This window comes from Meriones unguiculatus, chromosome 1 (assembly GCF_030254825.1).
Source record: "Meriones unguiculatus strain TT.TT164.6M chromosome 1, Bangor_MerUng_6.1, whole genome shotgun sequence".
In the NCBI taxonomy this organism is placed as follows: Eukaryota; Metazoa; Chordata; class Mammalia; order Rodentia; family Muridae; genus Meriones; species Meriones unguiculatus.
This window is the reverse complement of record NC_083349.1, coordinates 53,734,274-53,758,074: the sequence shown is the minus strand read 5'-3', so window position 1 is coordinate 53,758,074 and position 23,801 is coordinate 53,734,274. Positions and strand designations below refer to the sequence as shown.

The following is a 23,801-nucleotide window of genomic DNA, read 5'->3' as shown; positions in this document are numbered from 1 at the left end:
GCCCTTTTACGTTTCCTCCTGCTCACTCTCACTTTGTGGTCAGGAGATGCCAGACACTGAGCCCTGAGAAACAAACCCATAAGAGCAACTTTCATTCCTCAGGGGGCCGTGTTTGTACCATGTACCATAATAAGCACTGAGCTGTTTCCTAGTTGTGTTCCTATGTGTCTTACAATATGGGTCTGTTCTCCTGACACACTCCCTGAAGGGAAGGTCCTGATATCTTACTCTTTTTTAGTATGCTAAAGAATTGTGATCCTCAATGTCAATATCCTGGAATTTTATCAAGCAGCAGTGATCACCATGTGGTCCACGCCAATTGAGGATAATTTATAACACTACAGAAATCTCTCAAACTAATCATATATATATATATATATATATATATATATATATATATATATATATGGAGAGAGAGAGTTTGTGGGAACTGGGTGGTTACAGAAGGATCTCAGATAATTGGGGGCAGAAAGCACAGTCAGATCTCTTGGGATGTGGCACAGGAAACAAACACAGATAGGCAGCTGCTTCTCTTCTCTCATCCCTTTCCCTTCCTTCTCCCTCTCTCTTGCTTCTCAGGTGGACACGTTGAACTGCCAAGATGCCCATTGAGGAATATAGAACTTATTTGTCTAGCTTCAAAGAGTGCAGTGAGAAGACACTGATGGTTGGTACCTTTGAGAATGGCTTTGGCTAAGCACCAGCCTTACCCGAACCCATGGTTAGTTCCAGGAATAGCTTTTCTCCCGATCTAGGGAGATTACATATCTATAAGAGTGAATTCTTTTGCTCCACCTTGGGACAACTGAAAAGAGCTTGAGACAGCACCGTCAGAGACTTCTGCTGGCATCCTGTCCTCTGCCTAACCCTGCTTCCATTCCCTCCTGCCCAGATGCTGGCTTCGTGCGTACACCCCAACTAATGCTCCCACAACAGTCTTACACAGTCTGGTTGTCAGGGAGCCCACCTAGTCCACCATACTCCCTCCTAGCCTGACTCTCTTTCCTCCCTCCCTCCCTCTTCCTTTTCTCTGTTTTTTTTTTTTTTCCATACACGGTATAGCTTTTCACCTCTGCTTTTCTTCTCACTCTTCCAACCAGCACCCTGGCACATGGACCACAGCAACTGCTCAGAAATGGTGGCTTCATCCCATTGCTCACTATCACAGTAGCATCAGCTCCTGGTTGCACCCAAACTCCCATTCCTAGTCCACACGCTTATTCCACAACTACTGAGGGCCAATGATCAATGACAGCTTTTGTGTGCTATGCTCTAGAGGACCAGCCTTAGTCAACTGAAACCTCTTCTAAAGTTGCCTGAGAAGTGATACTCTGTACTCTTGGGCTAGTGCTACAGTTCATGTTCTTGAGTCTACATGGGATGAGTCCCCACTTGGATGAGGCTGAGGCCAGGTATCTATCTTTGACGAAAGTACTCCCTTGCTCCTTATTGCTCCTTTTACCCTTTCAGCAAGCCTTTCTGCTTCTGGAAACCCCAATTTAAGATTATCCCCTTGTAAACCTGTGTTCCAAGTCCTAGTTCCAAATATCTGAGAGAGATAACTGACCGGGCCACACACCTGGCCCGGGAGTGCATCCAGGCCCAGTCATTTGTGGCCAGAGGAGGCTAGCGTTGTACCTCTGTAGGGTCTTAAGTTTATTTCCTCTGTCTCCCCACTGCTTTCTTGTGTTTTCTACAGTCCCACATATAGTGGGAGAGTGAATTTTTGGAAGACAACACCTTATGACAGAAAGTAGACAGGCCTGGATGGCGGCCCGAATTCAGCCAGCCCACCCCCCAGCTCCGGGTTTCAGGCTTTAAGGTAAATTACTGCCACTGCACACAACAGTCTGTGAATGCATAGTCTCTGCATCCGGGAACAATGCTCAGGACAGGGTAAGAACACTGACACAGGATTGAGAAAAGTAGCTGTCCTTTAAAGGGTAGAGTGTGATCCAAAACTGTGCATTATGCCAGGAGTGGAGCCTACCAGGTAACTACTGTGTGGAGAGTGTCCACGACAGGCCATTCTGCTCAAAGCACTTCATTTACCTTATGTTGACTGCAGTTGTAAAACAAATCACCCCCAAACATATCCATTTAAAACAACCACTTTATTTTGCTCATAGAGTCCAGGTCACGAATTTGGGCAGGGATATCGAGGATGGCTTGCTGCTCTCTAATGGCTGCCCTTCTGGTGGGAAGAATTGATGTTTGGTAGCAACTTGACGGCAGGGTCTGGAGTTGTGGGCTTCATGGGACTGGCGGTTGATGCTGGCCGTTGGCTGTAACACCAGCTGGGCCTGTTGATCAAAGCACCAGGAGGTAATTGCTCCGTGGGGTCTGGTTTTCAACACGGAACAATGGCCTCTGGTGAGTAAGACTTCTTATAAAGCTGTTTCGGGCTCTGCAGGCAAGTGTCCCAGTTTACAAGGCAAGAAAGAGTTCATGGTTTTTTATGACCTAGAATGGAAGCCAAACTATCACTTTCACCATATTCAGTGAATTACAAGCATGGGAGCCAAACTGTATCACTTTCACCATATTCAATGAATGACAAGCAAGTCACCAACCATTCAGATGAAAGACAGCTTGAGTTAGATGCTACCTCTTAATGAACTTGGGGGTAGGGTCTTACACAACACAGGGGTGGGGGCACGGGGTATATTTAAAAAATATCATCTGTTGCTCACGTGCTTTCTCATGTCACCCTTATTTTCCTCTTGGAAGCATCTTTACAAATGAAGAGGTGGGCTCAGGTGGGTGAAGTATCTTGCCTGTTGGAAAGCCTGTATGCAGCGAGCTGGCTTTCAACCCAGACTGTACAAAGCAACATACAACATTGCTCGTCAGAACAAAGGAAGAGGCAACCCAAGGCTGGTGAAGGATGAGTGGTTAAGCTTTCTTCTCCCCTTTTCTTTATGGGTAATGAACTCCTGCCCTGGCGTGTGATGGCCCAGGGCAGGGCTTCTTTGAAGACTGTGTGGTTCTTATGGAGACCCCACCATGTCTCAGTCTATCAGGCTTCTCCTGGGCACCAGGAGCTGCTGTCTGCCCACCTCCACCCAGTGGGGCATAAGCAAGCTCAAAAGCCCTCCTAAAGGCAGCACACGCAACCAGTTTATGCCAGAAATGTCTTCCCCACACACCTCCTTTTGAAACTATGTTTTCTTTTTAAGTCAGAGAGCATAGCTTCCCCAAAGTCACGCTTCTTGTTCCCATGACACTCCAAATCTAGAATTTTCAGATGATTCTTCACATCCATCGCTTAGTCCATACTTTTGTCTTTTTAGCCCACTTGCATGCTTTTTCTAGGAATACAGAGGGCAGGTGTCACACCCTCCTCCTGCATTAGTCGCCCTCAACCACACTACATTCTTAACAAGTATCCAATAAGTGGTAGGTGGGTCCGAGGGGCTCGTGGAATTTATGATAAGAGGAGACACACATTTTTTCAAAAGCTTTTCTGTTTGGGTCTGGGGATTGGACTCAGGGCTTCACACATGCCACATGAGTACTTTCCCATGAAAGTACTGTATCTCCAGCCTTTGAAAAGCAAGTGAGCCTACTGTATACCTAACAGGCATTGTGCTAGGTATTAATGACCCAAGTGATCTAGAGCAGGAATCTAGAAAATCAAACATGAGCCTTGTAGGCACTGTGCGGCAGGTCAGTTATAGCAAATTCAGTGTCTAGAAGCAAAATGCCCTCCACCATCTAGGGAGGCCTCCAGAGCCCACATGTGAGAGGCAAGTGCTGTACACAAAGTTACAATCTACCAGCTGCCAGGTGACTCTAGAGTTAGACATTTAGAAAGTCCTGGGTCAGAGGCTATTCAGTCCTAAATCTTAAATTTCTTCTATAGAATGGCTGAGTGGAATTTTTAGCCCAGGCTATCATATGGGACAGGGTAGTCTTCCTCTCCTTTACAGGTTAGTCTTAACATCCTAGGCAAACTCTCTCCCTCTCATTTTTACCTCAAAGTGTCCCTAAAAGTCGTGACTTCTGAGTGTTCAAATCCACTTATAGAACCCAGATAAACATGTTTATAAATTATGGGAAATTATTTTCATTTTTAAAATCTTTACTCAATATTCACACCATAAACCCTTGATCCAAATATAATCTTATTGTATAAAACTATTTCCAACATACAATCAACAAGAATCAAAGAGCTCTTGTAAATAATTACCTTTGGGATATGAAAGAAAATGTAAACATTTTATTTGGCAGTTGTTTCTGAACATGTGAATAAATAAATGGAAAAGTACATATGAATATTTCTTTTCGGAGTAACAGATACCATTTAAACGCTTATTTACACATCTTCACTGCAAAGAACAGTTACAGAATGAAACTTTGTCTTATAAAAGGGAACTTCCCACACCACTGGACTGGACAGTTAAGGATGGTGATACTGGTAGTATTGGCTCTAGCAGTCTCGATGTTGAAAGGCATTCATCTGCAGGTGTGATAACAAAGTCAACATGCATTGAGTTCATCCAGGTCACATACTGTAGAAAGTTTCCAATGGCAGCCATGGAATTTGGTGTCTCATGCGCTTAGGTCAACTATGACATGTTTGTAAATCTGCGTGTTTCCCTTAAAACTGGAAGCAAAAAGAAAATTACGCTTGTTGATGGACACGTGCGTGAATGATCTGGGTGCCTGAACATTTAATTCCTGAAACTTCACAAATTTGGCTTTCTCTGCATCCCAGTTGTACACTTGAGTAAAGGAGTAATCACTTCCAAGAATAGCATATTGGTAATTATTTATCTGAAGAGGCTGGAACACCATGGATCCTCGGGACGGCATCCTCTGGATGTCCTGGAAGGAGGAGCCACCCCACTTCATGACCTTGGAGTCGCCAATGAATCTGGTCAAGCAAATGTATACATCTCCTTTCACAGAGAAGTGCTTCACCGCGTACACATCCTCCATGTTGGGAATGTCAGTTTGGTTGGTGAATAACTGTGTTGCTTTGCTCCACTGGTAAATAACAGGGCGCTGGGAACTACTGGACAGGATTAAATGTGGGGTTCTGAGGGTCAGTGGTGTTCTGGCTATTTCTAGGTATTCCACGTCAGTATCCCTGTACCAGGCGTGTAGGGACTGGTGGGAGTAGAATCCGTTTCCATTCCATTTGTAAATGGTAGTAAACCCAGCTTTGGAACTGTCAGCAACAACAAAGTACCAGTTGTTTTCAATCTTGAACGTTTCGATGTCATTGGGTTTTCGGATTTTGAGAACTTCAATATCTTGGATTTTTATGAATTTGTTTGCAAAGCCATCTCGCTTATAGATATGGGAGCCACCAAACAGCTGGGCCACAATGACATAGAGCTGAGTGTCAATGACTATGGGCTTGCACACCACGGTGGACGTGCCTGGGGGAAAACAGATGAAATGTTAGATGTGTGGCCATCTTTGGAACCTGCAAACCAGTGGTTCTCAACCTGTGGGTCGTGACCCCATGGGAAGTCAAATGACCTTTTCACAGGGGTCACCTAAGGCCATTGGAAAACACATATTTACATTATGATTCATAACGATAGCTAAATTACAGTTATGACGTAGAAACAAAAATAATTTTATGGTTGGGGGTGTCACAACAACATGAGGAACTGTATTAAAGGGTCACAGCATTAGGGAGTTTAAGAACCCACTGATGTAAATACGCAGCGGAAACTTCACTGGAAACTTTCACAGAAATCAGCCTAAAATGAGAGATTCCCTGGGTTTGCTAGGCAGGACCTCTCTCCAAGCAGTAGTGTTCTCAGGTTCTGGGCCTTTACAGCCATGGGACTGTGTTATGAACAATGAAGTTGGCTATGTCACATCCAACCTACTCTAGGCATTTAGGACACCATATATGACCTGAACCCTCCTCTCACTCTTTGCAGAAGGTCTTGTTTTCCCTGACATACCTGATTTAATTTCTCCCATTGGATTTAAAAGCTACCATTTCTGAAGATACGCTTCTTCTAAAAATCACAACACTAAATTATTCCAATAACCTTGAGATAAATGTTATCTTCCCTTTTCTTATCTTTATGGGTGTGCACCTGTGTGTATCTGTTTTTTGAGACAGAGTTTTTCACTGTCTTTACGTTTTGTTTAGGCTGGCTTCAAACTCAAACTCACAAATCTCCTACTTCCTCCGCCCGAAAGCTGAGAGTAAAGTGTGCACCACCATGCCTGTTTAGTTTTTTTTTTTTTTTCTAGATGATCAAACTCAACTAGACTCAGAGTGGCTAAGTTCTGCTACCAGAAGACAGAGCTGTGATTCAAACATGGGCCCATCAGAGTCTTTGGGTTATTTAATTATTTAGACAGTGCCTCACTATGTAGCCCTGGTTGGCAGAAGTTTTTACTGTTGACCTGGAGCTTTAGGACACCGGCTGTAGGAGAAAACAAAAAGGCAGAGAAACCCTTTTGAAAAGTGAAAGAGACGTGGGCACTGCCATGGGTTGCTGCTCCTTAAAGCTACTTAGGGGAAACCTCGGATAACAATAAAGGGCCTGTCAGTGGCCTACCTTGGTGTCTGTTATCTAAGAGCATGACATTTATGAATACAGTGTTGTTACAGGACATTTGATGGCACTGTGAACCCTGAGACTGTGCTGTTTACCGGAAAAACCTGTTTCTAGTTGTGGTGTGGCTCTGCCCTAGCACACACCTTTAATCCAAGAGCTTTCTGTTTAAATACTGTAAACAGGATTAAGTAAAGTCAACCATAGGTCAGGAGGTGGAGAAGCAACCAGTTGACAGGAAGTGAACATAGGAAAAAAAAAAACCATAGAGGGTAAGAGGAAGTCAAGAGGAGAGATAGAAAGACACACAGGAAGTAGAGGGAAGGATGGAAGGACATTCAGTTTGAGGGTTTTTTGTTTGTTTGTTTGTTTTGTTTTTGTTGTTGTTTTTTTCTGAGCTGGCATGAGGAAGAAGGAACTTCCTTTTGGAATATTGGTTGAGGAGGAAGGTCAGCTAGGTGCTTTCTTTGCCTCTCTGAGCTAGTAGGCTTTCACCCCAGCATCTGGCTCCTGGGTCTTCATTGCTAAAATTGAAAGCTTGAGATTTTGTTTAAAACAACATAGTGTAATAATATCCTAGAGGAAATTTAGCACTTGGAAATCCAAAGACCTACAGAGCAAATCTACCCCAGGGTTTTCTGACTAAAGCTCTAGGGCTTTGAGGGAAGGAGTCTCATAGGAAAGCTCTCTACTAATTGGAAAAAAAAAAGATCTGTGTGTGTGTGTACAGATACATGAACACATGTGGAACTCAGAGGTCAAACCCAGATGTCATTCCCCAGTGTTGCCAGCTTGGTTTTGGAAGTAGGGTCTCTTGCTGGGGCCTGGAGCTCCCTGATTAGGATAAGTTGATTGGCTTGTGGTCACAGGAATCCTTTTGTCTCTACTTCTTCAATGCTGGGGTTAAACACGCACAGTACCACGCTCAGTTTTTTTTATATAGGTTTTGGGACTCGGACTCAGGTTACCAACAAAGCCATCTGCCCTGTCCTTACTTGAGACTTCTTTCAGAATTAAACTTATTGTGTAACCTACAGGGGTGATGACGTCTCTAGGGACAGGTTTTTTTTTTTTTTTTTTTTTTTTTGTTGTTGTTGTTGTTGTTTTTCTACACAATAAGGGTTAGAATGTGTTAGGGATGGCCATCGGATTTCATTTTAGGTGCCTGTATTGACAGACTGATTGTGACTCCCTGGTAAGCTTATATTGAGAAGAATTCTGTGGCTACATGTATATTCTGAAGGAATAACACCTCAGGTGGGCAGTGATGCCTGCCCATGATGGAGAGACCAGCAAACATGTCGTTTTATTTGTGATCTATATGGTTTGAATATGTACAAATCCCCACATTCATGTTAAAATGTAACCCTCAGTTCGACAGTGTGAAGACCTGAGACCTGCAGGAGCTGATTCAATCACAACAGTGGAGTCCTCATAAAAGGGCTTGAGAGGGTCTTTTTAATGTATTTGTCCTTCTTTTTGCCCTGCACATCCATAGAAAAGAGGCGATCTTTGAAGTAGAAAGCAAGTTCTTACAAGACACTGAATCTTTTGGACTTCCCAGCTCTGAGATCTGTGAGAAACACATTTCTGTTGTTTATAAATAACCAAGCCTGAGGTATTTTGTTACAGTACCAGGAACAAAGTAAGCTATCATCTAAAACAAAACAAAACAAAACAAAACAAAAACCCTTGAAAAATCTATAAGCAGATGATTCATTCCTTTCAAATTCTACTTTACAGTGTTATCCAGAGCAAGTTGAGCATGGAGACACATGCATATAAAATCCTAACACTTGGGCTGAAGCAGGAGGATTGTGGGTTCAAGTCCAGCCTTGAAGACACAGTAAGACCCTGAAACAAACAAACAGTAGATGGTGGAATGTGCATACATCAGAAGATTTCAGACAGCATGGAGCCTGAATGCAACCCATTAAAAAACCCAGGAAGAAAGGGAAGCATGAAAAAAAGGGAGTGGATTTCCAGAATCTCGATTTGGATAAATCCATTCCCCTAGGGGACCTCATTATCAAGCAAGGACTCTTTAGACATTTGAAAATGAATAGGCTTATCATAATAAATAATGAATTTGGCTGCTGGCAAAATCCAAGGAATAATTATGACCCTTCGTACTTTGCCATATGGTAAGTCTCCACCCTCCTTTGCTGGAGACAGGGTCTCACTATATATCCCAAGCTGGCCTGAAAGTCACAATCTTTTTGCTTCAGCCTCCCGAGGTCTAGGATTACAAAGGTGTGACACCCCTGCCCAGCTAATGGTGGCCTTTTATGAGAAAGCTGGGTATTCTTAGGAGCAGGGTTCAAGATGTTAGAAAATAACAGCTTTCAGAACTGTTTTGACTGATATTTTACAATTTTAAAAACTGTTGAAATGGGAGCAAAACTTAAGAGCTCTCTCAAGTAGCACCTTTCGTGGAAAATAAAAATGGATTCTATGAACAAATTAAAAAAAAAATGTTGACAATAGATTTACACACTGCCAGATTTCTAATAATCCCTAACTATATTTATTATGAATCTCCAAGAGGCAGATATGGCTTATAGATTTATTGGTCCACAAAACCCTTTTTGTTTCAAGGAATACATTAACATTTTATTAAAATGTGCAACACAGTCTGAGAGTTGATCTAAAATAGCCTTCTTATTTAATTCACTTTAAATTCAAGCAGATTTAATTAGAATGATAACCATATTTTTGCACTATGTATATTCATTTATGTGTTAGAGTCTGATCACAATTGTGTCCTTTCGCAGAGCTAAAAACAGGAAACTGCTTATTATTTCCTCCCCCCCCAACACCATGTATGGGGGGAGGGTGTTGTTTGTGCATACATGTATTGAGGGTGCGCTCATCCACGCTTGCACATGTGGAGATCCGAGGTCAATGTTGGCTGTCTTCCTCAGCTGCTTCTCCACTGACTGGAGACAGAGCTTCTGTCTTAACCTGGAGCTCACTGATTTGGCCAGACTGGCTAGCTGGTGAACCCTCAGGCTCTACCTGTGTGAGCTCTCCAAGGCTGAGGTTACAGACAGATGCCTGCCCCTGTGCCAGGCTTTTTTACAGGGTGCCTGGGATTCGAACCCAGCTCTCCACGCTTGTGCAGTGAGTGCTGTACCCAGCAAGCGTTCTCCCTGGCTATACCCCCTTTGTTTTGTGGGCTTTGTTTGTTGTTTGTTTGAGACAGGGTCTTACTCGGTAACTGAGTTAGGTCTCCTGATCTGATCCACCTGGCTCAGCCTTCCAAGCCCTGGGACATCACATCAGCACCACCAGGCCCAGTATATTTTATCTTCTTATATTACAGTTAAGGACAATGAGGATACAGTAAAGGTGATGGGCTTGTCTGGCTAAACAGTGGCAGAAACCTAGATTATAATTGATCACTATGATCCAGTGCTTCACTCTGAAGAAAAGCAATCCTCCTTCAAGAGTATATTTAGGAATTAAGGGTTAGCTAAAGTTTAGCAGGCAATCTCAAGTCACTTAGTAAAAAGTTGTGCTTAATGCCATCAAGGCTGGTCAAAGCATTTCTCCACAAACTCCTCCGCTTCTGCTGCCCTTGGTCAAAGCAGTTTAATGCTCTACTCAGTACTGTTAGGCTCTCCATACCTGTGATGTTGTCGTAATTCCGGAAGGTCTTCTCTACATGGTCCCATTCCAGGAAAATGCATTTTCCAGTAAAAGGCTGAGCAATGACTACATATTCATCATTCAAATAAGAAAAGGTATCTATGGACAGTGACTGATAAGGCAGGTCTTGAGATTTTGCAAATTCTGCAAAAATGGGAAAAGAAGATGAGTAAATGTGCTAATAATACTAATGCCTCGCTCCTTGGCTAGATCCCAAATACCCGTAAGAAATGTATGTATTTCAGAGAAATAATAAAATGTCAATTCTGCTCTTTTTAAGCATGTAAAGCTTTAAAGGTTCATAATATTTCACATGTTAAGTTGTTCAGATGGTTCTTAACATTTTTAAAAATCAATTTTTATACTTGGAAAAAAATGTAGCCTTTTAATAATTTTTCTGCTGTAGAAATGGTTTTCAATACATTACCTGTAATGATGCAGTCAAAATCCTTGGGGGAGAGGCTATTGATTTTGCGCTTCTTGTATTCCGGGGGCCCTTCACAGTAGATGTCTTCCACAGTTGCATTGGTGTGGCCGAGCCATTCCACCAGCCACTTCAGTTTACAGTCACAGTTAAATGAGTTCCCTCTCAGGTCCCTGGAACAGAAACCTCGGCTGCATTTGCAGTGGATGGGTCTTGTCATGACCCAAGCATGACTTCAGCCCCAGCATGAACCTGCACATGCTCCATCACCTGTGCTGAATTTGACTGCCCATTCAGTTTGGGCTCAGGTGATCACAGAGTACCTTAAAGGCCACCCCGGAGCCTAATAACCTGGCTCTGTCTGGATTCAACGGTGTCTTAGACTAGAGAGTAGAGTCAACGGAATAGTGTATGGGTCATGTGTGTAGCTTGCATTCTTCTGTATGGGCGCTAAAGATATGTGAGAATAAACGAATATTAATTTTAAAGTTTTATGTACTTTAACAAGTTCCAGATTTTATCATCTAGATGTGTAATCAATATGAACATATTGGGAGAGCATACTGATTAGTCAATACTCTATGTTCTCTCTCTCTCTCTCTCTCTTTGTGTTATCTTTGAGGTCCTCTGTATAGTTTATACTTACATCTTAATGTGGATGATAAATTTTCATCATGAATACATATGCATGTATTTAGAGTTCATAAAGTTTATAGTTCAAAAGTGGATTCATGGACCTAAGTTGCTCCAAATGTAATTATTTTCTAATATATTAAAATGAGAAAAAATGCAATATAAATCTTAAAAATATTATTAAGAATATTGAGTGTACCCATGCATGCTTAGCCTATTAAAAGGTGTGACCCAAGGACTATCCCTAGGACACAAATAAATAAATAAATGTAAAACATAAAATTCAGTGCCTCATTTGCACACCCCAGGGGCACTGTGGCTATGGGTGTCCAGTAGCCACCTTATTGAGTCTAGAGGATAGAGTATACTGATTGCTGTATGGTATTTAATTAAATCCAGTGAGCAGTGGATTTTCTTCTTCATATATATATATATATATATCCAGTTAATCCTGACCCTGTTCTGTAGTCTACAAATTCCATTTTAATAAGAAATTACTTTGCCATAGCACAGTTAATGCAGACATAATACGTGCAATAGTCCTTGCCTGTCGTAAGCTCTACAGCAGAGTTTAAATTTCCTCTCATGGCCCTGGATCACCAAGCTCTCTGTTTATTTTCTCTGCCTCTGTGGAGGTTCTCCATTTCCTTTCTGGTCACACAGAAGTCATAAGACAGGTTCTGCTCATTCATCATGCAGCTCATAATTAATTTGAAATACAAGAGTATTTAAATATTTCCTAAAGTCTATGTTCATTTAAAAAAATCAATAGAAAACCTACTAAAAGACAAGTTATCATGAATCCTTGTACTTCTAAAATAATTCTTGATTTGGGTTAAACTCATTCTGGGATTCTCTGGGAAGACAAAGCCAAATTTTGATCCTTCCTTCCTTCCTTCCTTCCTTCCTTCCTTCCTTCCTTCCTGTCTTCCTTCCTTCCTGTCTTCCTTCCTTCCTTCCTTCCTTCCTTCCTTCCTTCCTTCCTTCCTTCCTTCCTTCCTTCCTTCCTTCCTTTCTTTCTTTCTTTCTTTCTTTCTTTCTTTCTTTCTTTCTTTCTTTCTTTCTGTAGTTCTGGCTATCCTGGAACTTGCTCTGTAGACCAGGCTGGCCTCCAACTCAGAGTTCCTACAGCCTCTGCCTCTCAAGTCCTCAGATTAAAGGTGTGTGTCACCACCACCCGGCTGAGCCAAATTTTAAGTGTTTAAGGCAAATGACACAGGATGGGATAGAAGCTCTACCATGAACTACATCCCAGGTAAGTCTTGGGGCATCATCTAAATTTCAAAACATTCCTGGAAGTGACCTTACCTCAAGAGCACCAGCCCATCTGGGCTATTGTAAACTAGAACAGATAAATGATTTGTCAGGTCTCTCAAGGAAGTTTCTTGATTCTGGCACATGCTTGGAAATAAATCAGTTTTCAGGAATTAGGAAAGTAGGCATGATAGAGTTGCTGGGGCAACCAGAAGGAATAAAGAAAGGGTTTGATTAGCTTCTTAATTTGAAGGTAAATTTGGATTAGAAGGAAGTTCTTAATTCAGATTATTTTTTTTGCTTTGTTTTTATTAGAGAAAGCAGTTTTGGAGATATGGATATAGATATAGATATAGATATATCCTCTGTGTGTACATGTGTTATTATATTTACTTTCTCTATTGGTTCTACCAAAATCTTAAAAAATTATTTAAGTTTCACGATACCTTCATATTTATTTAATTTTCTCTATATATATTTTATAGCAAAGTAAATAATAGTAAAAAAGCATTCTCACACATCTTTTCATTTGTTCCTATATTCTTCTTCATGACATTTAAATGCCCTGCTAATGTTCTGGAAGACATTTAAGGAGACCAAATTGCTTTTGGAAGATTGGGCATATAGAAGTGGCTTTGCTTACAGCAAAATATACAAATTCCTTGAGAAGATCTTTCACTCTGAGGCTTAAAAGTCAAAGTTTGAAAGCTCTTTTGTTTGAAAAGGGGTCAAAAATAATTAAGTTCATTCCCTTCCTGGGGCTTAAAGCCAAATCCCTGGGGATTAAGCCTGGAGTTATTGTTCAGACTAATGAGAGAAAAGGCAAACCTCCGCCCTTCCCCCACTTCCTGCTCCATTTCTCTTGCCTGACCAACCCATGGGTGTAACCTTTCATCTTATTCTGTCAGTTTCCCAGACTCCTTTATGTTTTTTCTTTGTGGCCCTACTTCCTGAACCTCATGAGAAAAAGGAGATCTTGACATTTTTGTGGAGGTCGTTCCTCTCCAGGCTCCCCCAGTGACCCTTATGATCACCCCTTAAGGATAGGCACACGCTTTGTCAGAGTAATGCCCTGGGTACTGTATATTCAGAATTTCCCATGCCAAATCACAAAGAAGTCAAACATTTAGTATTTGTAGACTCAAGAGTGAAGTCAATTAAAACATTCTAATTTTAAAGCCAATTAAGAATAGTAGTCATCAATATCAGGCCCCATTAGTTATTGTAAATTAATTAGTTGGTGATTTCTTAGGTCCTCTTACACATTTGTTAAGGAATCCAGGCCTTTGAAAATGTCTTTTGGGAGTGTCTGGAGATTGTTGTTTGCAAGACTCCTAGAAAAAAAAAAAAAAAAAAAAGGTGATACAAAAACGCAGTGAACAATTCAATAAGGGCATTTACGATAAAGCTTACTTACAAGTTCTTTTTTTAAAAATAATTTTCAGTTCATTAAATTATATGCAGTACTTTTACTTTCCCAAGATAGCAGATTTCTGTTGTCGAAATTTCAATTTCTGGCCTTTTTGTTTCAGTGTCCACTTAGCATTGAGCTAACACTCAATATGTCTTGATACTGACTTGAGACAAGAGCAACAATAAACCATCAGCAGAATGGTGCTTGGGTATCCCTCTTAGAATTCATAAGCCGAGAGTCAAACTCTCAGAGTTCTGGCCTAGGGGATGCTTACCAGGTAATACCCAACTACATTGGTGGTAAGGCCACCTACAAATGCCCTCTCTCTTTTGGCTGGGACTTACACTTCCTTCCTTCCCCACTCTGCCTTGCTTCAGAAAGCAGCTAACCTTCCAAGCCTTTTGTCTTCATGTCCTTTATTCTTTCCAATGGACATTCCTTTGCTTCTGGTTTCCCATTCTGGCAGAGAACTTTCTCTCTACTAATGTCCATTCACCCATCCTCTTTAGTTATTTCCTTCTTCTGATTCTTACCCTGTTATTGCAGCATCATTCTCTTTCTCTTCCTAGTTGCTGCTCCCCCAGTGACAAGAATGAATCTGGTAATGGTGAATGAGCATAGAATAGTTCTAATAGCAACAAGGTAAGAGACATGTATACATGTCGTTACACAAAAATGGACATGATCAAGCTCTGGGAATGGTACCAGGTACTGATGCTCTTAGGTTTTGCTAAAGCATTCATGATTTTTAGAACCTATTTTAAAGTTAATAGTGCTGTTTGTTGGTTTTAGAAATTACTACTAGATGGCAAAACTTTTTTTTTTTTTCAATGAAGTGTGGACTGTAAGAGTGGGAAAAGAATTAGGAAGTTCAAGCCTCCATGACACTGGTTTGGTAACAAAGGGCATGGTTTTACAGTCAGTTGGAGCTGGGTGAAAATCAAGACTCGGCCACTTCCAGCTGGACAACTTCTGTTCACGCCTCCTCTGACAGTCATGCTGCACTGGTGTGTGGAAGATCTGCTACAGGCCCACTTGTTAGAGGCTTGGTCCTCAGCCTCTGTTGTTATTGGGAAATGGTAGAAATTTTAAGAAGTGGGGTCTAGTGGGCAATCACTTGGGATGTGTCCTTGAAAGGAGACCGTGAGCTGGTCCCTCCTAGGCTGGTTAGGTTTTGTTAACTTGACACAAGCTATGGGCAGGCCTGTGGGACATTTTCTCGATGGATGGATGATTGCTGTGGAAGGGTTCAGCCCACTGTGCACAGCGACATCCCTGGGCAGACGGTCCTGGGGTGTGTAAGAAAGCTATGGAGGGACAAAGCTATGGAGGAAGCTATGGAGGGACAAACCCATAGTAGCTTCTGTTTCAGTTCTTGCCTTCAATTTTCTGCTTTCGCTTCCACCAAAGCGTTGCGACTGGGATATGTAACTCAAATAAACCCTTTCCTCCCAAAGTTGATTTTTGGTGGTGGAGTTTAGCACAGCAATGGGAAAATAACCAATGTGCTTTCTATCTATCTCTGTTTTCTGATTGTTAAGACTTCAGTTCCTCCACCTATGCTCATTACGATATGCCACCCCAGGCTCAAAACAACCACGAACTGAAACTTCTGTAAGTAGAAGCAACATGAGCTGTTCCTCTTATAAGGTGATGATGACACATGCTTGTTATGGTGGCAACAAACAAACAAACAAACAAACAAAAACGACTGACTAAAATACAATTCAGTTTTCTAGTTTTCATTTAAAAATGAAAATAATAGTATCTCATCTCAAATGTTGTTAGAAAAAGAAAATGAAAAAAGAAAGAAAACAAGATAGCCTAGGCTATTTGGTATTGAGATTGTTCTTTAAAAGGTGATGGGGAGGGAAAGGCTAAGGGAAAAGCTCCTTCCTGAGGGCACATTGTCCAGGAAGCAATATTTAGGAAATGGATTACATGAATGAGATGTCATGGCTGTCCACATATGGGAGCAATGAAGAGCGATGTGAAGGTTAGTCACAGAAGATAGGCTGGCACTTCCGAGGTTTGATAAACAGTAAGACTTGACTGAGAAACAGAACTAGAGGAAATAAGACTGAGCCATGAAGGAGGCTTTCCTGTGCCCTCAGCCTTGGACTGGATTTCAGAGAGTTTCTCTGCTTTTCTGGGCAGCCCCAGAGCCATCAGGTCGATTTCGATGAACAGAACACAGGCAGAGGATCACAGAGAGGCCCCGCTGACAGAGTCTGGGAATCACTTCCCAGAAAACTGAACGGGTTTTGAGAAAGCATGGTTCTAGTGCAGGTTGAATGGTAGGTGTAGGAAAATACATCCCAGCACAGGAGGGGATCAGTAAAGCTGTAAGCATGAGGTGGATTAGAAAAAGGCCCCTAGGGCCAGCTAAGAGTGTTTAACAATTCTTAAATAGGGAGAAATTGGAACCATCTAGCATTCTGTTGCATAAGCTTTTATCTGGCATTGTCTGCAGCTGTGAAGAATTGGAAACAACTGCCATCTCCGTTAATAAGGGATTGTGTAAATAAGCAATGGTTCTCAATTAACACCGAGTATTTCATAGGTTTACAAAACGGGTAGATTTTGATGCACTATGACATGCCTAAGTGAAAATGAACACAGCATGTGGAGTGTAGTCTCCAGGCAGAGAGAGGACAGAGGTCTGTGGATGTGCAAAGAAAGGTCTAGGAAGAGACATACAAACTGCTGACATACAAACTCCTGTGCCCCTGTCAGAGCCAGCAGTGAAGAGGGCCTGGGTTCTCCAGGATCCATCAGAGGGACCTGAGGGCTTCAGAGAGCCTCTCCACAGAGTAGAGATACTTAGGCCACCTAGGGCACCAGGCCAGGGTTACCAAGGGGGAAAAGCTCTTTGCATCTTGCTCAACATTTGGTTTCTACCCAAAAGGGTGAAGAGAATGAGATCCGGGGCCTATTAGTAGAGGGGACAGCGTAGAGCCTGAGACAGCACTGCTTGCTTTAAGATTAGACTTCCACCGGGGTTAGGATTACAGGATCCTTCCTTCAGATTCCACCCCCGGCATCAAGTTTTCCAGCCTGCATTACATTGTCTCAGTCCCCTCCGCCCCCACAGCCTGCCTGCCTGCCCAACCAGCTTCACAGAGAGACAATTTCATATTATTCTCATTTTTGGTGGAAACTCTGGTTGGTTGAAATGCCTGTGATGTAGCTCAGAGCCCCGTATCACTTACCTCAGGACCAGAGCCTCATCACTGTCAGGAGCGAGCTCCTGTAGACATACAGGACTAGTTGACAATTACCACAACTGTGAGAGACTGAGCAAAGGAGGTGGCTTTCGTTCACTGTGACAGCAAACACACACAGGTACTAATGGATTTCCAATGGATTCTAGAAAAGCTGCTGTGCCTGTGGGTGGATGAGTATTTTCTTTTTGTCATAAAAACTAATGATGATCAAGAGCTACACACTTTAAAAGATGTATTATTTATCTGTATGTGTGTCGGGAGTGGCTATGCATGTGTCTATGTGTCTCTGTATATGTATGTGTATATTTCTGTGCATGTGCCTATATTTATGTGTCTGTGTCTTTGTGTATGTTTTCATAGGTTAGAAGAGTGTGTCAAGTCTCCTTGGACCTAGAGTTATTGATGTTTGTAAGCTACCCAACAAGGGTGCTGGGAACTGAATTCCAGCCCTCTGGAAGAGCAACAAATGCTCTTAACTGCTGAATCATCCTTTCTGCCCTGTAGATAAGAACTTTAAAATGCAACCATCTTTTCTCTTTTTCTTAGGAAGAAAATTCTATGCCTTAGTAGTCCTAAAGATCTGTCATTTGCTTCACTGACACACATACAATAGGTATACCTATATACCAAAATTATTTCATTACAGTAAGATGTTTTTGAAGCCAGGCATGGTGGCTCATGCCTTTAATTCCCAGCACTCAGGGAGGCAGAGGCAAGTGGATCACTGTGAGTTTGAAGCCAACCTGGTCTACAAAGTGAGTCCAGGACAGCCAAGGCCACACAGAGAAACCCTGTCTCAAAACAAAACAAAACAAAACAAAACAAAAAAAGTACAAAACAACAAAGGAGAAAAATAATCATTGTAGTTAAGCCTTATTCCCTTCACTAACAGCCATCTTGAAAGAGTGATTCTGGGAGCCACATCACCAGTCCTAGGCTCCAAAGTCTCCAGTACTTGCTGTCCGTGGAGTGATGGCTTGTAGGATGTAACTAAGAACTGGGGTCCAGACCTCTTTTCTCTTCAAAGGGTCTCTTCATTGGAATACTCTGGTAAGAGCAAGGGTTAAATCAGAGCCAGGCTTTAATATTAGCCCTGAGAACTCTTCTTAGGAATAAGAGGAAGAAAAATTAGGAGTGTAAAAGAGAAGGGGATCTAGGGACAAGGGGTGGCCTCCAGAGGTGTCAGTTGGCTTTCACTGGGATGAGCTGAGAAAAAAATAGGTTCTTGCCTTGACACAAGCCAGCCTTGGTCAGGTTTGCTGTAAGACTCCTCAAATCAGAGTGCTCCAGAGTTCAGTGCAAACTGGTGTGAGCAGGGAATGGGAGGCAGGCTTGAGTTTTGGCAGTTTTCTATGAAGTCGGTTCCTTCGGGTCAGAATGATTTCCAAGTTCTAATCCCACCCTTAAATCATGTCTCCATACTTCCCCCTGGAAAGGCGATGGGCTCATCTTTAACAATGGCCAGATGATTCTGAAAGCAATCCTTTAAACCACATGGTTAAAAGTCTTGCCTCTGACAAGGGGTTTTTCTAGGAAGTCAAGAGACATGGAGAATCAGGCTGGGGGCTAATAGAGGGGTGAAGACAGGACAGTGAGAGGCTGGAGAAAGCATTTCCTCATTGTTAATGACTCCTCAGCTGGTTCTGCTCTGAGAGCTTGAAGAGTGATAGTGCAGCCACTATATACCTCCAAATGAATGTGGAAAGGCAGGCAGGGAGGGAGAGTCAGGGAGGAGGGGGAGAGAGGGAAAGAGGCAGGGAGGGAGAAGGAGGGAGGGAGAGGAGTAGGATTCTGATTAGGTCACTTATCTAGGAAAGAGCAGATGGTACTTCTCCAGGATTCAGTTACATGGAAGATATCCAAAGATATTATTTAAATTAAACCATTTCCCAAGACACCATCACTAAACACCAAATCCAGCCTAATTTCCCTCCCTTTTAATATCATTAGCGTAGGTATAAAAGTAACTTTTATTGTAAAAGTAACTGATTTGCTTGTCATCTCCAAGGCTTATTGCCTCTGTTTGCTAACCTAAGCCTAGTCCTGGAAGCTTTTAGACTGTACAATCTTATCTGGGCCTAGAATGCTTTCAGCCTTCCGGGACTTACTGCTGAATACGCTCACCCTTTCTAGTTCTTTTTGAACTCTTGCTGGCTGGTTCAACTCAGCTGTTCTGGCTCAAACTACTCTCCAAACTGGCTGATTCCATCTAGCTTCTTTCTCAGTTTCTGACTGAATTGATCTGCTTGGCCTCAAGCTAACTCTGTCCTAATCTTCTGGCTCCTTCTCATTCTCTAGCTCATTCTGTCTTTACTTGTGTCTAGCTTGTTTTCTCTTCAATCTGTCTCTGTAAAACTCTCCCAGCAAAAAACTGCCTCTAAACTCCAGGAACCGAACTGCAATGAAGTCAGTTCCCTTGCACGGCCTCTCAACTTGCTGATTCAACTGAACCGCCTGAACAGCACTGACTAGAACTCAGAGATCTGCATGCTTCTGTCTCCTGAGTGCTGGGATTGAAGGCATGTACCACCACATCTGGACCTAAGCTTTTCTTTGCCTGAAACTCAGAGATGTTGGCCTTGAACTCAGAGATCTGTTTGCCTCTGTGTCCTGGGATTAAAGGTGTGTCTGCATTCAGCCGGACCACACAGACCTAGAAGGTAACAAAGCATCTGTGTTGCTGGATTGAAACTCCTCTACACATAGAACTTTGGGGGATTGAACTCTTTTATGAGCTTAAAGGTACAAATCATACTCAAGCCATGGCTGCATATTTAACTCTAAGGTCTAAACAGTTGTTATAGATTTGAATTTTTCAAATGAGCAAGTATTATTTTTGTAATTTGGAATAAAAGAATAGCTTATGGGCAATGATAAGCATTTGCTAAACACTCTTAGTGATTTCTGGCAATTCTTAGTGACTCTTTCTCCCTTCAGTAACACATAACTGTCACCATGGCTGTGGACCAGTAGAGCCAGGACTGTTTGCATAGGTATGCCGACATGTTGGAAGGCAAGTGTCAGCAGTCTATCCGTTTTGGAAGAGCTGCTGGGTGCTGAGCACTGCCTGGCGGTAGGAAGGATGTCTACACTAGCTCCCAAGCAAGGATACCCCTATGTCTGAATCAGTCAGGCAATCTTCATTTTAGCCTTAGTGTTGACACATCTGTGAGGAGGTAGTATAGTGTAGCACAGTGGATGAAGGGGAATTTCCGCCACCAGTCTGCCTAGTTCAAAGCCTGGGGCAGGTCATTAGTCTTCCTCTTCCTAGATTACTCATAGGTAAATTGCTGGTGTTGGTGATCTGTAAACTTATGGTGAGGGCTGGGGTTGCAGCTTAGAAAGGAGAGTGCTTGCTTAGAATGTAGATCAATGAATAGAATGCTTGGCTAGCATACGAAAGCCCCTGGGTTCAAGCTCCAGCAATATTAGCCAGGCATGGTGACATATGCTTGTAATCCCAGCACTTGGGAGGGAGAAGAAGGAAGATGGGAAGTTCAAGGTCATTCTTGGCTACATAGTGAATTTAAGCTCAGCTGGGGGCATATAAGCCCTTGTCTTGAAAAGAAAGAAAGAAAAACAAAGACTTGGAATAAAGTCTTCTTTATTCCAATTGATTTGGAATCAATAAAAAGACTTGGAATCCAATTGATTTCAGAGGATCACTGCTGATCTTGGCCAGAGCTGGTCCTCCAGTGGCAAGGACAGTGGGTAGTAGGTGTCAGTCAGCACTTCTCAGTCAGGGGTGAGAAATCAAGATGAAAGGAGTCACCAATATCCAGCGATGAGGGCTATTAAGTTCCAGTTAGTTCAGCTCTCAGAGAAAAGTTATCATTATTAAAAATGAGTGCTCATGCTCACGGACAGTGAGCATGGCAAGGCACTTGGGAACACCTAGCTTGTTTGCAGATTAAACGAGTGGAGAGCTGCAAAGTGCTTTGAAGGGAGCATGGTGAGCATGAACGCACAGGAGGAAGCTAGCCAATCAGTCCCAAATCAGGACTGCAAATGCCTTGGTGTTCTTGTACACTCTTTTCATTTCATAGCAAAATATCAGCATGTGAAGCTGCAGGCCCCTAGAGACACAAGCCTAAGCTGAGGATGGCTATGGGGGGGGGGGGGGTTGGGGAGCACAGCACCCCAGATGGCTGTGGGTGTTGCTTTCTTAGTAGCACAGCTCCATGGCACTGAAACAACTGTGCTGTCTGAGCCAGTCTAGTCTGCCGCAGCGGCGATTTTCCAGTAGGTTCCATTGCCATAATCAGAGGTTTTCTCAGGCAAACCACCAGAACATGAAGGCAGATGGAATGATGGGAAAAATGGCTGTCTGCCTTTCAGAATGCATGACCCTGGCCAATTAGCCTCAAGGCAACTAGGTGTTCAATGGGGTGATATCCCAAGTGTTCTGAGGGCAGAGATGTAGGTACAGTCTGAAGCAAAGCTACACTTTCAACAGCCTCTGTTGGCCATGGAACTGTCACTATGAAGAAACTGGGGGAGAATGAGGACGTGTGTGAAAGCAGGTCCATAGGATGAAGAGGTGGTGGTCCAAGCCACAGAAAGTCACAGTGCCGTGTGAATTTTCCCCTAACTCTGTGTCTTGGTACACAGAAACACACATTACAGATCCCTTGTCACAGGCTGCCATATGCTACCTAAGAATTTTGCCATTTATAAAAAGGCCATTACCAGAACTGAGCCAACCCCACTACCCTACTTTCGAACCTCCCAAAACTGTGAGCTGAGTCTTCCAGTATTTAATTAGAGTTATAAAAGTATACCTGCATAACATTAGGGCACTCAGAATACAGCAATTCAGAGAGGGTCTCCGTACTTTTATAGGGGCTGAATTACAAGAGTATGACACTATGCCTGGCTTTTTGTTTGTTTGTTTGTTTTGTTTTTGTTTTGTTTTGTTTACTTTCTGGGGCTCCAACTCAGGATGTCAAGCACACTAGGAAAGCATCTCACTGAGTTATCTATAGTGACTTTCAAGTTGTCTGTAAATACCCTTTAAGAAGTAAATCTAGCAAAACAAACACAATAAAAAGTGATAAAAGTTCGTCGTTTCTTTAGGAATAGACCTAGTCTTTGCAGCAGCTAATATCAGGGCAGAGTAGAAGGAGTTTGTTCTAAAAGCAGGCATCCAACTCTATCTCTCTTTATTTGGAGAACAGGAGCAAGGGCGAGGCTTTATCTTTAGGATCTCTTTCATTCTTTCTTCTTTTCAAATATTTATTACATTTATTTGCGTGTATGTATGCCAATTTCTACCTTCGAGTCCTAGGATCCAACTCGGGTCACTAGATTTGGCAGCAAATACTTTTACCAACCGAGGTATCCTGCTGGCCCCAAGATCCCTCTCTTGTCTAGTCACATCTGTAGTGAGAATTTTGGTTTCTTAAAAAACTCAGTTATGTGAATATAGTTTTGTTTTAATCCCAGGTGTGGGATAAGAGGCTGCTTCCCAGCAGGTGATTATGATTTGCCTAGTGCGCTAGTTAGGGGCGTGATCTCTGCCAGCTGCAGATAGTTTAATTCTGGGGACTCTGGAGAGAGGAAAAAGTCGAGAGCCCAGAGAAGGGCAGGGGATGCTCTAAAGAGGCAAGATGCGCTCTTTTTATTGCTGTTTGTCAGCTGATTCTGAGCAACGTGAGCAAAGAGATCCACTTGAAACACTCTGTGTTTACCTTTATCTTGATAATCTTTCAATTTTTAAAGCTTCTTTTTTCTCTTTGTATTTTTGGAGGAGCCGTTTCTGTTGGTCACTCATAACCATTTTTACTGGCCCATTAGCAACTCTTGTGACTGGCTTTCTTACAGTAGGTGAGACTGTTCAGGCAACCTGCTTCATCCTCTGAGTGCCAGTTGATCTGGTCATTTGCCCTGACCTGTACACAATGGGCTGCACAACTTTATTATTCTCGTTGTCCAATATTTGCTTTTCAAGTTTCTTTTTGGCCAGATTGGGTTGCTTTAAGAACATTCTTGCTTTCGATCTTAATCTATCCCATATGGTCTCTGGCCTTTGCTCTTGTAATTTGCCCATTGTATGGAAGAGCCTCTTCTGACTCAGCTTCCACACATCCACCTCCAGTCAGCTGGGTGGGAGCCCTCTGGTCTGCCTTAACTGACGTGGTGGAGCCTTTGCTAGTTGCCTTGCTGAAGACCTGGGCAACTTCTGGCTGTGTTGCTGATGAAAAGGGAAGTGGCATCCACTCAGGGCATAATTCGCCCTTTCATTTGCATGCATCCAGGAGGGCAACGTCATTGCCTACTCCCATAAGGTCACGTGGAGACTACAATGAGGTAAGAGTATGAAACAGCTTTATCAACTTTTCCTGTGGTTCACACAGGCTAGAGGGCTTCCTTACTGCTTGAATGCTTGCCTTTCAATTGGAAAGAATTGGTCAAAGGTGGAGAAAACAAAAAACAAAAAACAAAAAACCAAAAACAAAACAAACTAATGGTGCAAAGAAACTCCAGGCTTACTTATAAGCAATAAATAGTGGGAAATGAACTTAATGTATGGAGCAGGCAGGGGGACATTTGATTTTCAAAGCCTGCCTGCTCCATCTCTCCTTAAAGGGAAGAAAGAGAAGCAGGAAATACACCTTCAAGGAGAGCATAATTAGAAAGGAAAGGAACGTGAAGACAAAGGC

The 23,801-nt window shown here is 42.5% G+C and overlaps 1 protein-coding gene across 2 annotated transcripts in view; it reads right to left on the bottom strand.

Moving 5' to 3' along the window:
• Positions 1-2,095: 2,095 nt before the first annotated feature.
• Lgi1 (leucine rich glioma inactivated 1) overlaps positions 2,096-23,801 on the bottom strand; it is a 46,573-nt gene continuing 24,867 nt past the window's right edge. For both annotated transcript variants that reach the window (XM_021653103.2, XM_060388947.1), the window contains 4 exons: positions 13,761-13,832; positions 10,615-10,784; positions 10,167-10,331; positions 2,096-5,390 (listed from right to left, as the gene is read on the bottom strand). In XM_021653103.2, the coding sequence (XP_021508778.1) occupies positions 4,555-5,390; positions 10,167-10,331; positions 10,615-10,784; positions 13,761-13,832 (1,243 nt within the window). In that variant the 3' untranslated portion in view covers positions 2,096-4,554. The remainder of the gene's footprint in view (positions 5,391-10,166; positions 10,332-10,614; positions 10,785-13,760; positions 13,833-23,801) is intronic.